The 14,367-nt window shown below is 34.6% G+C and overlaps 1 protein-coding gene across 2 annotated transcripts in view; it reads left to right on the top strand.

Moving 5' to 3' along the window:
* The window catches only part of DYNC2H1 (dynein cytoplasmic 2 heavy chain 1), a 414,726-nt gene that overhangs the window by 68,754 nt on the left and 331,605 nt on the right, over window positions 1-14,367 (top strand). For both annotated transcript variants that reach the window (XM_036745232.1, XM_036745230.1), the window contains exons 19-25: window positions 6,108-6,223; window positions 6,962-7,089; window positions 9,094-9,243; window positions 10,871-11,076; window positions 11,689-11,844; window positions 11,931-12,045; window positions 12,530-12,700. In XM_036745232.1, the coding sequence (XP_036601127.1) occupies window positions 6,108-6,223; window positions 6,962-7,089; window positions 9,094-9,243; window positions 10,871-11,076; window positions 11,689-11,844; window positions 11,931-12,045; window positions 12,530-12,700 (1,042 nt within the window). The remainder of the gene's footprint in view (window positions 1-6,107; window positions 6,224-6,961; window positions 7,090-9,093; window positions 9,244-10,870; window positions 11,077-11,688; window positions 11,845-11,930; window positions 12,046-12,529; window positions 12,701-14,367) is intronic.

Below are 14,367 nucleotides of genomic sequence, written 5' to 3'. Positions count from 1 at the left end.
ATGGGCACTGTGCTCTTGTTCCCGTCATAGAACTCTGCTTCTGTGCCCCGCAGGGTGGGCATGACCCCCAAGACTTGAGACAATACTGTTCCCATAGGGCCTCAGGAACAGTAACTCAAGATCTAAAAACAATTATATCATGGTTCAGCCCAGGATATGTATAAAACCTGCCTTTAGTCTAGCATGTTAAGCCCTCCTTCTTAGGAGAGGGAGCTTCTGTATGCATATGCCATTTTCCTTACTCTGAAATTAATTAAACTTCTGTTTTATGTTCTGCCTCTCCTGTCTGTAGCCTGCTCCATTTGTTTGTCTCTGGCTACGCATAGGGTAGAGGCTGGTTCCAGTCTGATTGACATAGCTCTGGACCACCAACCAGTGCAGAGGAGTGTGGGAAGATATCTTTTCATATCTCTTCTTTGGGGCTTCTTTGTAATTCAGTAACGTTCACTTATATTGTACTTATTCTTTCTGTTTACATTGTTGTAGTCAAGTATATTGTTTTCTCAGCTTTACTTTCTTCACTTTCCATCATCAGTTCATGTTAAGTGTTTCCATGCTTCTTGGTCTTCTGCATATTCATCACTTCTTATAGCACAGTAATATTCCATTGCATTCTTGTGCTGTAACTTGTTTAGCCACAATGAACATCCACTTTGTTACTGTAAATTCTTTACCTTGGGAATAGTGTGGTGAAATCTTAGTAATAAGAAGTGATAAAAGTGAGCTGCTGCTCTCCTGTCTTACCTCCCTGCTGAAGAATTTTTGGCCTCATCTTAAGTGGAATGGCAGAAAGAGAGGAACCTCCTTTATACCTGCTGCTGGTGGGGAATTGCTTCAGCCTAAGGCACCCAAGCTCCCGTGGAAGCAATATGGGTGTTGGAGGTCTGAGGAGGGGACAAGACAAAGAGGACTTAAAAGCAGGTACAAAGAACCTCCTCTTCTCCTTGATACCGCTTAGGGCTCTACTATGACAGAGAGTCACTCTCTTTAGTACTTTCCATGTACTAAAAAACAGTGAAGTTGAATTACTTACATATCAGCTGTTTCAGAAATGAAGAATTAAATCTTTTGTGTTCAAAATCTTTATAGGGAGAAGCAACCTGATTCCAGTGTACTTTATACCATGTGATTGATATTTATAGCAAAGAAAAATTGACAGTGTTTTTTGTTTTAAAAAAATTATAAGGAAGCATTTCCTGTGTTTCTCTGAATTTTACATTCATTATTTTTATTGAACAATAATATTCTATTATGTTTATATACTATAGCTATTTTAGGCATTCCTCAATTGAAGCCACCTATTTTGTTTCTAGTTCCTTGGTACCAAAAAATTTCTGATCTCAATATTCTAATGTTTATTGGCTCTTGAAATCTTTAACATCCATGTGCCTAGTAGTGGGTTTACTGAGTCAACAGGTGCGACTGTTATATTCACTTTGCATATTTCTTGCATAATTGTACCAATTCACAGCTCCCTTAACAGTGTATATGTCTGCTTTCCATCATCCCCTCTAATATTGAATATTTCTTTTTTAATACCTTTGCCAATTTACTGAGCCTGAAGTGAAATCTTAGGTGTTTTAATTGTATTTTCTAATTATTAATGATTTGAAGCACATTTTTCAACAGTTTACAATTTTTAAGAAAACCATTTGCACATATTCTTTGACCATTTATTTTACAGTTAAGGAAACTGAAGTCCAAATGGTGGAGTGGCTTCCTCATGATCACACAGCTATCTACTGATAGATTAAGGATTTAGAAATGAGGTCTTCCAACTCCAAGTCCTGTGAAAGATGTACATTAGTCATTCATCTATATTAATCTAGCTCCTTTCATGTACAAATTTGAGTGTCAGGCACTGTGACTACAACCACTGCGTTGTAATAACATCACTATATAGTATGTATCTTTTATTTAGGCACACCTATATACTGCATGCATTTTCTTTGGGCTTCAGGAATCCTATATGTGGGATTACTGCAAGTTGCTACTAGATGGCACAGTTTCATTTTAATGATACTCAAGAATTGCCTCCAGATGTTAGGATCATAGAGTTAGAGCTGCAAAGAAACTTAGAAGTCATCTACTACAACCTCCCCATTTAAACAAATGAGGAAACAGGCATAGAAAGGTTAACTAACTTAACCCTATCACTCCTCTCTCACATGGACAAGTGGTCCTTCTTCCTATCAATGCAACCCCCTTCTCTTAGACAGTTGATCCCATTCCATCCTGTCTTCTCCTGAAGATTGCTTCCTCAACATTTCTGCTTTCTAGTTTTCAATATCTATTGGCTTCTTCCCTATTGCCTACAAACACTTCTTACCTTCATCCTTAAAAAAAAAAACCAAAACTTGCTTGATCTGACAATTTTCACTATTTGTTGTTTGATATCTTTCCTTGACTAAGCTATCTCTACTAGGTACCTCTCTTTCCTTTCTTCTCATTCACCTCAAAACCTTCTGCCTCTGACTTCATTGTTCAACTGAAACTACCATCTCCACAGTTTCTAGTGGTCATTTAATTGCCAAATTTAATGGCCTTTTTCCAGTCTTCCAACTTTTTGACCTCTCTGCAGCCTTTGACTGTGTTAGTCACCTTCTCCTTCTGGATATCCTTGCCTCTCAGGGATTTCATGACACGGTTCTCTCCTGGATCTCCTGCTGTCCCTTCTTCAGTCTGCTTTGCTATATCTTTATGCATGTCATGCCCACTAAATGTGGGTGGCCTCCTAACTCTTTTTCCTGAGTTCTCTTCTGTTCTCTGTCTTGCTTGGTGAGATTATGAGTTCCTATGGTTTCATTTATCCTCTATGTAGATGATTCCTAGGTCTGTATATCCAACCTTAGTCTCTTTCTTGACCCCCCTTCTCACATCAACCTTCTGGACATCTCAAACCCAATTGGTGCAAAACAGAACTCATTATCTGTCCTCTCAAATCTGCTCCTCTTCCCAGTGTTCTTATTACTGCTAAAGGCACAGCCATCTTCCCAATCACTCAGGCTTGTAATTCACCCCACATAGCCAATCTATTGATGAATTCTGTCATTTTCTACCTTTACAACATCTTTTGTTTGTGTCCTCTTCACTGTACTCACACACTCTAGGGCAGGCCCTCAACAGCTCTCACCTGAGCCTTTGGAATGGTTTTCCTGACTCTATCCTTTTCCACTTTAGGCCATCCTCTACCCAACTTCCAAAGTGCATTAGGTTTGACTATGTCACCTCCCTACTTGATAAACTCCAGAAACTCTTTTATTACCTTTAAAATTGAATAAAGTTTTTCATTTGACATTTTGAAGTCTTTGATTACCTGGACCCTTCCAGTCTTTCTAATTTTCAAATACTTTTTTCTGCACACTCAGGACCTTGCTGCTTTGTCCTACTCTTGTTTTCTTGGATAGGATGCTCTATCTCCTCTCTCTCTTTGTACATGCCATCTCTGTGCCTAGAAAGCTGTCCTCAATGCCACCTTTAACTGTCCCTGGTTTCCTTCAAGACTCAGTTCAATTCCTGCTTTCTGCAGGAGGCATTTCTTCCTCCTCCTGCCCTTCCCACTTCCACCCTGCCTGTGCTTCCCCTTTCATCTACTTGGAATGCATCTTGTACGCACATAATTATTTACATTTTGCCTCCTCCATTAGAATGTGAATCCGTTAAAGGAAGAGACTGGTTTTGCTTTCTTATTGTATTGCCCAGAATTAGCACCATGACTTGCTTAATACTGTTTGTTGACTGACAGAGAGATCATAAGTGGCAGAGTTGAGATTTAAAGTTAACTCCTTTGATTCCAAACCTCTGCTTTTTCCACTGCACAGCCTTTCCAATTAGTCTGCTTAATTAAGAGTGTGATATTGTTTTCTAAGAAAATAAATTTATTCCTAGAACAAATATGTACAACTTAGATAACCAGTTCCTAAAACTATTACCTGGAGTAAATATTTGAAATGAACATGAAATTCTGTTCTCAGAACAGGAAAAATTAGTATTCTAAATATACTCTTCATACTAATTCGTTGATATTCCTTAAAGGTTAGTGAGCAACTTCAGTTATCATTTCTTTTTCTGAGTAAGAGATTTTTGTGAGCTTCTTTCTTGGTGTATCTATTTCATTTCAGTTATGCTGAGCATCAGAATTTCCATCAAATCTGTTACCTTTTGGAATCACAGTCTTTCTTCAAAATTAACTAATTTGTAATTTAGTTTATCTAAATGGATTGTCCTCTCAGTACCTAGTTATATTCTGAAAACTAAAGAAAGCAAGAAGATACTTCTTTTCTTTCCCGTTCCTGTGACTTTCTCTGGTGTAGGAAATGGAAGTATTGGCTACTCTTCACCCTTCTCTACCCTTATGCTCTATGTCTTCATCCTTTGTGACTTAGATACTTCATGATCCTTTTGTATATACTACAGGGAAATTAAATTACTGACCTTTGCTTCTACTGAAGCTGTTAGTGCACATTCGATGGAAGGAATATCAGGAAAGAGATGTCACAGAAGGCGATAGAGGAAAATAAATGTAACAAGAAGAGATTGTTGACCCTTATAAACTACAAAGAAGTCATTGACGATAAAGACTAAGAAAAAGCAGTCAACTTTAACAGTTCAGATCTTTGGTAATCTTGGAGAGATCAGTTTTAGTTGAGTGATAGATTTGGGAGTCAAATGTCAGACGACTGAGAAATGAGGAAGAGATGAGATAAGAAAGGCTGTAAGTGCAGACTTGTCAGAATTTGACTGTGAAAGGGAGAAGAGATATAGGATAGTATCTAATGAGGATCAACAGGTTAAGGAAAAAAACTAAGGAGAAGGGATACCTGACCATACTTGTCAATGAAGAAGGAATCTATTGATAAAGGAAGATTGAAAATGAGAGACAAACAGAGACAGAGACAGAGAGAGAGAAAGAGAGAGAGAGATTGCAGAAGCACACTCCTAGAAGGGCACAGATATAGAGGAGGCTGTTCTTGGCAAGGAGAAGGGATGCTTCTTCATCAAAGACGAAAACAAAGAGATGGGACAATGTAGAGTGATTTTGCGATATGGAAGAGAGGAGAAGTGAGGGTTTATGAAAGTTTGGATTTTTTTTTCAATAAAGTAGTAAATCAAATCTTCTGAGATAGTGGTGAAGCAGGGCTTGAGCAAACTGGAAAGATTTAGATTAGAAAAATTCCTGAGAGAAGGGAAACCAGCCTTGGAAGATATAAAAAAAAATTCTGGATAACTTTGAGGGCTCTGTTGAGATTAGATAACATCAATTTGTAGTGGAACCATTTAACATAGTAGTGTTGATGAAATGTTATTCAACTTCACAAAATTGGGGTTTGACAAAAGTGTGACTTTCAAGGAAAGCAGTTCAAAGAAAAATGATAGAATATCATTGAACTGGTTAAATATGAGGTCATATATACATATATAATTTGTTAAATGAATATGTATTTCATATTTCAGACATGTGTGCATATAATCTAAAGTAGCTTTCCTCTGGGGGGAATCACTCTTTAGTGGAGGAAATAAGTTGATAACTTATTTAGGTGGTAATATTTAAACTGAGACCAAAAAAATAAAATCAGTACTTAAATGTTTATCTTATTTTTATTGATACCCCTTTTTGTTATATTTATTTTTGAATATATTCTTCCCTTCTCCCCTACAAACCATCTCTTGTAACAATGATTAAAAAGAGAAAATTAAAAAAAGAGTTTAGCCAAACTGATGAAAACAATTCTGTCTAACTGTATACACAACATTCCTCATCTGTAGTCTTTTATCACATCAGTGAAGGGAGAAAAATACATTTTATCATCTCTTCTCTTAGGCCAGAGTTAGTTATTATAATTAGCATTAAGTTTCATTTGTTTGGTTCTTTCCATTTACGATTAGTAGTCATTGTTTATATTATTTCGTGGTTCTGCTTACTTTACTCCCTCAAAAATTCAATTTTTTTTGTCTCAGGTCTTTCTTCCATGTGAATTCACATGCTACTTAAAAACTGTTTCAGAGCTTCTGATTTATTTTTAAAATTTATTATTGTACATTGTTGTAATATAATTATTTCTTTTAATCAGTCTTTATCTTAGAATATATCATTTTGAATTTTTCAGCACTGTCAAAGTAGATTGTTTGAATATTAATTGCAACCCTGTGAAGACTGTGATTGATGATCTTATCCAGAAGTTATTTGACGTTCTTGTTATATCTTTGAGAAAGTCTATACAGGGTAAAACCTTTTTTATTTTAGCTTTTTTTTGTGTAGATATATTTGTCTGAGCTTTATGAAAATCGGTGGGCTGAGATATAATTAAAAACCAAGATTTAAATGGAAAGAGTTATGTAGTTTGTTTAAAAATTATTTAAGAATCTAAATTCATCAAAGAATTAATTTCTAAATCTGAAAGATAAAATATCAATATGTTGTTACACATAAGTTTATGACAGTAAGGACTATGCTCGTTATTGTGATCTTCAGTAAAGTCATGATCATATTCCATGGCTCAATTCCTAACTTTTACTAAGAGGTTAGGTAAGATTGATGCAATATAGATGTATAATAGATTTGCCCTTGGCTTTTGATATGAAAATCTGTTTTAAGTTTAACTGAAATTTTCATCATATTTTTGAATTATTTAAAATTCTTTGTTATTTGAAGTTATATCTCAATTTTTACTTAATTAAATTAAATTTTTTATTCAATGCAATTAAAAATTCAACAGGCACTTATATTTACCTTTCAATAATTAAGTTATTAAACAACAAACTTTAAAATGTTGTGTCATCTATAAAAAGTAATTTAATTATGCCTCTCTTTGAAATATTGATATATGAGAGGGTATATGACAATTTTTAAAGTAATATAGATTCATATAGATTTATTATTGTCAGAAAGTTAACATGATTAACCGAGTCCAGACTTTTTGAGGTACTAGCATTTCTACTATATATCTTTTCATTCACTCAGCTCATTTACATGAAATTGATTCATTTGTCACTGATGCTATGGAAGTATTAACAGTTATGCCTCAAACTGTGGATGAAATAGGTGATGCAAACTTGCAATATAGTAAGCTACAAGAAAGGAAGCCAGAGGTAAGCATCTTTCAAGGAGATTTCCTATTAAAATATGAAATTATTTACTATAGATATTCAGATAAATTATTTTTATTTAACATTTTATGATGGTTACAGAAAAAAATAACAAATGATACTATTTTAATGTCCTTTGTTAACTTCGGAATGCTTTATAAAAATTACTCACTGACAATTAGGGATCATTAGTGCTATTACTGGCATTATGTATTTTATTGTTTATTATATTCATGCTGCAGATGGCTTTCTGGGTTACAAAGCTAATAACATTAAGGACATTTGGATCATTTTATTCTTGGTTCTCTTCAGTCCTTTGTTAAACAGGATTTTGAAACTCAGATCACTGATACTACAAAAGCTACTGACAGAGAGTGTCTCAGTTGGGAATAGTATGTCTTTTTCCTGGAAAGCCCAGCTTCCCCCTATTTTTCAGCACCAGAGGGAAGTACATGTTGCTTTTAACAGTCATTTGTTTTTTGTGGAAACTGCTTAATAGGGTCAGGATAGTTTGCGGAGGCATCCCAGAGGACTGAAAAAGGGGCTGTATTTTGGAGCTAGAGTCTTAATAGTTGAATCCCAGCTTTTGCTACTAGCTACCCTTTTACCTTGGACAAGTCACTTTTCCTCTCCGATCCTCAGTTTCCTCATCTGTCCAAAGAGGGCACTGGACTCAATGGCCTCCAAAATAGTATTACATTGATGAAAAAAGATGATCTATTGTCTGTTGTTGTTCTAACTATAGTCTTAGATGAAGGGCAGATGAGAGATCTTATTATGGGCTGTTGGTGCCTCCGATCATCATTCGCCCAGGATTCTTCTGTTTTCATGCCCTTATATGTATTTATCTTATGGGAAATATCTTAGCATGTGAATTTTGGGAAGGTAACTGGCATAAAGTTCTTTGAAGAAGCCATTTTAAGCCCTAGTTCTGGTCAAGTTCTAGAATAGGGGCCATATTCATTTGTGTACTAGTAGTGCTTGAAAGTATTACTTATTAGCAGGAATTCAGAAGTTTTATATATATGTGTGTGTGGGAACATGCCCTGACATGAATTACAGGTCAGAATTCAGAAGTTATACACACACACACACACACACACATGCACACACACGCACACACATATACATATATACACACATATATTCATATATGTGTGTATGTGTACACACACACACACACATATATATATATATGTATATACACATACATACATACACATTAATGGGAACATGTCCTGACATGAACTGCAGGGCCCTGAAAAGCAGGTTTACAGTTAGGCATATAGAATCACTTTCACTTCAAAAAACTGTTTATAGTATTTAACTTATTTTAATCAATGATAATTATAACTTACTTATACATGTACCTAACAGAATACATTAATATTTAAATCAATCATCAAGCATGTATTGAGTGCATGCTATATGCCTGACATTGTGCTAGGAACATAGACATGAGTGAAATAGTTCTTGCCCTCAGGGAACTAATATTTTAAAGAAAGAGACAACATGGACGTATATAAGTATAAACAGTAAATTCAGGTAACTTTTTGTGAGGAAGCAAGCAATGGCTACTGGTGGCATTAGGAAGGTCTTAAATAGGAGATAATTTTGAGCTGATCTTTCAAGAAGACTAGGGATTCTCAGAGTGAGAGCTAAGCAGAAAGTCCATCCCATGTAAGGAGAATAGACCGTTTAGGCACAGAGGCAAGAGATGGAGTATTGTGTGTGGGAGGAGCAAGAATAATGCTAGTTTTACTGTTGGAGGGTGCTTAAGAGTTTAATTTACATTTAGATGTAATAATAACCCTTAAAACCAAAATAAAGGAGGAATGAAAGTTTAAAAAATTTTTAAAGTTTTTTTCTCTGTAAAATGATATCTTACATTAAATAATGAAGATACTTGATTACTTTGAAACTAACCATTAAGTATTATTTAATAGATCAACTATTATGATTATCATAGCTGATTAATTTTACTGTACATTTTTTTTCAACATTTAGATTTTGCCTTTATTTCAAAAAGCTGAAGATAAAAATAGACTTTTACGAACTGTGGCTGGTGGAGGCTTAGAAGCAATTAGTAACCTGAGAGCTAAGTGGGATAAGTTTGAATTAATGATGGAAAGTCATCAACTTATGATTAAAGATCAGGTAAGGAGTTTTATTAAAGTGAAATTTGAATTTTTCTCACTTAATATGAAAACCCATGCTGACTGGCTGACTGATCAACATGTCAAAGAGATTTTGAATTTCCTTATCTGTACCTCTTAAACCTTTAATACAATGTTCTCCCTACCTGCAGAGCAGCTCTCCTAAATGTTCTGGACAGACTTCCTTGACCTCGTCCAGTTGATGAGAGATCCTTAGCCCTCTATTCTAATGCCTTCTCATCGACTGTCTTAAGAATGGTGTTCATATTGTCCCGACCACATAGAAAGTAAAATCTTTGTTAACTCAAGTCTCTGCGTACATAGGGACACATACAACTTCAACAATGATGAAAGGGAGATATAAAGTACATACATGGATAGTAATAGAGTAATATGGCTAGAGCCATAAAATAGTTGAGGTACCTGTACTACAAGAAGACAATAGCCTGGAAGGAACAAAATAATAGACTGGCTAGGGCCGGTGGAGCAAAGGCTTTCATTCCTATCCATTACCTTCTTTACAAAATTTTGCTAATCCTTCTGTTCCCAATTGCAGTCATCTATTGGCTGCTTGCCCATCCTGTGACAGTATTCCCACAGGTTCTACTATCAGATATTAGCAGAAAATTATATATGGTTATGCATCATCTAATTGTCATCTAATTGGTACTCGTTCCTGTTAGTCTTCACACTAGTCATCTGGTGCAAATACTTGCAGAAGCTTTTTTTACAAGTATTTTGCAGGCTAGGGATGAAGTTCTTAGTGTTATTGCAGCTTAGGGCAGCTTTTCAGCTTGAAATTTTTCAATGGGAAAAATTTAAATTTTGAAATCATGACTGGCCTCTGCTAAACAAAATATACCATATGGCTTTCCTTTCTTTATTAACCATACCCAAAATATAGCTGCTGAAGAAATAAACACTTTTACAATTCCATTCCTTACTAAATGTATTCATTCAAATATTCATTGAACACATATGTGTACAAACCACCAAACTAGATGCCATTAAATTTTTTTCAATAGTAGTGTTCATTTGAATCTTCCGCAAATCTGAGTATTACAGTCATGGATAATGTTTCCATTTTGAGTGAGTTTATTATTGCAACAGAAATAGAAATTTATTCTTTAATATTTAAAAATTTCTGTGACTTCTTTAACAAAAATTATTTTTGCTTTGGTGTAAATTGAATTCCCTTCATGTTTTAAGATATTATTTTCCATGCTTTATTATGGCCAAAAATGTTATTTCTCGGTTGTTCAGCCTTCTGGTGTTGAGCCTGTCCACTTAGCTAGTTTGATTCTCAGATGACTGATACACAGACCATACACAGAGGTTTTCCAGCATAGTTGGGACCTGTTAGTGCTTTTCTTCTGTTGACGTAATAAAAATCAACAACAAAAATATTAAATAAGTTGACATTAGTATTTCCTTAGCTTTTAATTAAACAACAGCAAAAATCCCTTTAATAAATTGTATGAAGTAAAATGATATTTTTACGAAATGTAAAAAGACATACACTCATATGTATATATCTGTCCATGATAGAGAATTCTGGTTTTTGCAGCAACACAGTATCAGAAGCTAGTTAGCTTTCTAAATTCCTTTTAACTACATTGTCTTCCTAGATTGAAGTAATGAAAGGAAATGTGAAGTCTCGTCTTCAGGTCTACCTTCAAGAACTGGACAAATTTAAAGCTCGTTGGGATCAGCTGAAACCCAGTGATGATGTTATAGAAACAGGCCAGCAAGGTGCTCTTGAGAAAAGTGCGAAGTCAATAAAGGAGAAAAAAGCAGAATTTGATGATCTTGAAAACATAAGGAAAAAACTAGTGTATGTTGATTTCTTCTTTTAAAACTTACAAGCTTATTTTGAATATTTAGAAACCGATCCATTCTTTCATTTCCTATATAAAATTCGGAGATTTAAATTAATGTCCAAAAATAACTTCAAAGCATAATGTTCAAGTTCCAGCAATATTAGTGAGGTGGATTGAGTTTTGAAGTTACAGATACAGAGACTCATAAAGCAGCACAAAATTACTATGTTTGAGACTGATTGGAAGTTTCTACACAATAGTATTTTGCTTTTTTGCTTAAATAATCATGTTACAATTAGGGGTATTTTGTACTCCACAAGGCAGCACTTTGAATTCATGACTGATTTGCTGCTCACATCAGTCCCTAGATTTTCACAGATCTAAGTATTTTGGTATCTTAAATCTATTTCCAAACTTATCAGCAACAAAATTCCTTTTGATTGCTTTCTTGCTGAAAAATGTTAATGAAATTCAAGTCTTTGTTAGTAGTGCCTATGTGAAGTATTCAGGCAGAGTTATGACTTTGAACAGTTACTTCTTTCTCAGAAGAGGAATACAGTCAAGTAAATTTGTATGGCCATAATATTGATTTTTATTCTAATAGTATTTGTGTCTGTTTTCTCTAGTGATGACTGCCATCACTTTGGGATAGATGAGCCCAACTTTGCTGTGGCGTACAGTATCTCCAAAGACATTGAGACTTGTGCCCAAATTTGGGCACTTTATGAAGAATTTCATCAGGGATTTCAGGAAAAGGCTAATGAGGACTGGATTACTTTTAGGTTTGGTTTTTGTAAATATTTAAAATGTTACTGCTGTGGTTATTAGAATTCTCGTGATGTCCATTAAAATATGTAATTTTTAACAGGAGCAAGACCTATATTTTTGAGGAATTCTTGATGAATTGGCATGACAGATTGAGAAAAGTAGAAGAGCATTCAGTAATGACAGTCAAATTGCAATCAGAAGTTGACAAATATAAAGTAGGTTATTTTGTAAATTGTTTTCATTTTTATTTGGAAAAATTTGTAGTTTTCTTTTTCCTTTGTATTAGAATAGCCGAAGTCTTCTGGTCCAAGTTAGATTTAACTGTCTTTCAAGTGAGACTACATATTTCTGTGGTCAATAAATGGTTATAGAAATGTAATAATAATGTAATCTTATTTTTCTTGTTAGCAATTTAGAGGAAAATAATAACTACAAGTTATTGTCAGTGTCAACAAACTAGGAATAAAATGTTGACTATCAGGTTTCACTCTGAGGTCAAGTTCTGTAATAAAAGTTATTAAAAATCATACTTTAAAGAAAAACTAATTTCTTACTATAATAATTACATAGTTAAAAACTATATATGTTTCAATTAGAAGCTTTTAATTTCATACTTATTAAAAAATTAAAATTTTGATAGCTAATAACAATACAAATGAAAAATAATTACATTTTCTTATGTGTATTTTTTTTTTACAGATGGTAGTTCCTGTTCTGAAATATGTTCGAGGAGAGCATCTTTCCCCAGATCACTGGCTTGACCTTTTTCGTCTGCTTGGCCTTCCTAGGGGCACTAGTTTAGAGAAATTATTGTTTGGAGATCTTCTCAGAGTAGCTGAAACAATTGTGGCCAAAGCTTCAGAACTTAAAGTATGAATACCTTTTAAAATATTCATTGACTATGTATTTTTACATCATAAATATGTACACATATACTCTTACATAAAAATACATACATGTATTTGTATGTAATGTATGCATGTATATATGCATATATCTGTATGTGTGTATGTCTAGTTGAGAGGCATTGTGGTTTAGTGGATCAAGAACTGGCATTAGGGTTGGGAAGACTTGGATTCAAATTCTGATTTTGACATATACTTCTGTGTGAATCTAGGGAAGTCTTTTTACCTCTCAGTGTCCCCAGGCAACTCACAAATATATATGTGCACGCACACACACATATATACACATAGTCTTTGTATACATATACATATACACATACACACATATATGTGTATGTATAAATACATAAATGTCTGTGTATACACACATGCACACACGTACACATATATAAATTAAAGATGATGAGGGAAAGATCATGGATCTAGAGCTGGAAGGGAATTCAGTGGCCATCAAATCCAATTTCCTTATTTTACATGTGAGGATACCGAGTGATCACGTAATTTCTAAGAATTAGAAGTGGGATGTGAACCAGGGTCCTTTACTCTTGAGCTAGTGTTCTTTCCATTGTACTATATTGCCTCAGATATATGTGTAGCTGTATCTATATCTGAATCTGTATCCATGCTATTATATAATTTGTTATTGGATATAGTTACTGAACTAAAATAAGTTTTAGATTTTTTTCCCATTTTAAAATTTTGTCTAATTTTTTCAAGTTGACTTACAGGGAATATTTTTAAACATATTTTAAACTCTGCCAATAATAAATTTGAATCTTGACTTACATTATCTTTGGGTCCATGGTGGGAATCATCACATGGCCAAGATTGCCTTAATTGGTAATTTAACAATCAGTCACTTAACAAGCATGTATAAAGCATCTACTATGTACACTGTCCTAGGTGCTAGAAATACAAAATGAGTTCATGACATCAAGGACCTTGCATTCTATCAGGGGAGACTTCAGGTCTATAAGTATTTATAAAATATATGAGGCAAGTTTTTGAGGGAAAGGTGCAAACAGCTGAAGGGATTAGAAGAATCTTCTTAGAGAAGCTGGTGTTTACTTTGAGCTTAGAAAGAAACAAGGGATTATATGATGAGGAAGGTGAAAAGGGAGTACATTCCCCACATAGAGTGCAAAGGGACCATGAAAAAAAATAGAACATTTTTTGTGAAGAATCCTAAGAAGGCTGGTTTCACTGGACCAAGTGTATTGGGAATCAAGATGGGCTCTTAGCACTTTTTCAACCAAGTGCCCTTGAAGAGTTTGGCCTTTGTTTCCTTGATTAAATTAGGAGTCCTTGGTGACCTCCTTGCCTCAAGGGAAAGCCTAGTTTACATGGGTTTGAGTGACATGTTTGTGACATCAGAGGCTTTTAGACCTCGTAGGTTTAAGTTGCATTTTTGTGACAATTTTAGGTCACATGGGTGAGTCGCATGTGTGACTCACCTTTGACCTTGAACAAGATATATAAACCCAGAGGTTGGCTTTCCCTTTTGGAGCTCTGAGCCACAGCAGGAGTGGTACATGACTCTGGGCCAGCTGTTGTTATGAGCTCCCTGGCTTTGGAGAAAACTCAGTTGATGATGCTTCTCTGGTAACTGTATATTGTAATTTTGTCAGATGG

This window comes from Trichosurus vulpecula, chromosome 2 (genome assembly GCF_011100635.1).
Source record: "Trichosurus vulpecula isolate mTriVul1 chromosome 2, mTriVul1.pri, whole genome shotgun sequence".
Taxonomy (NCBI): domain Eukaryota; kingdom Metazoa; phylum Chordata; class Mammalia; order Diprotodontia; family Phalangeridae; genus Trichosurus; species Trichosurus vulpecula.
Note: the sequence above shows the minus strand (reverse complement) of the source record. Positions and strands in the feature narration are given on the sequence as shown.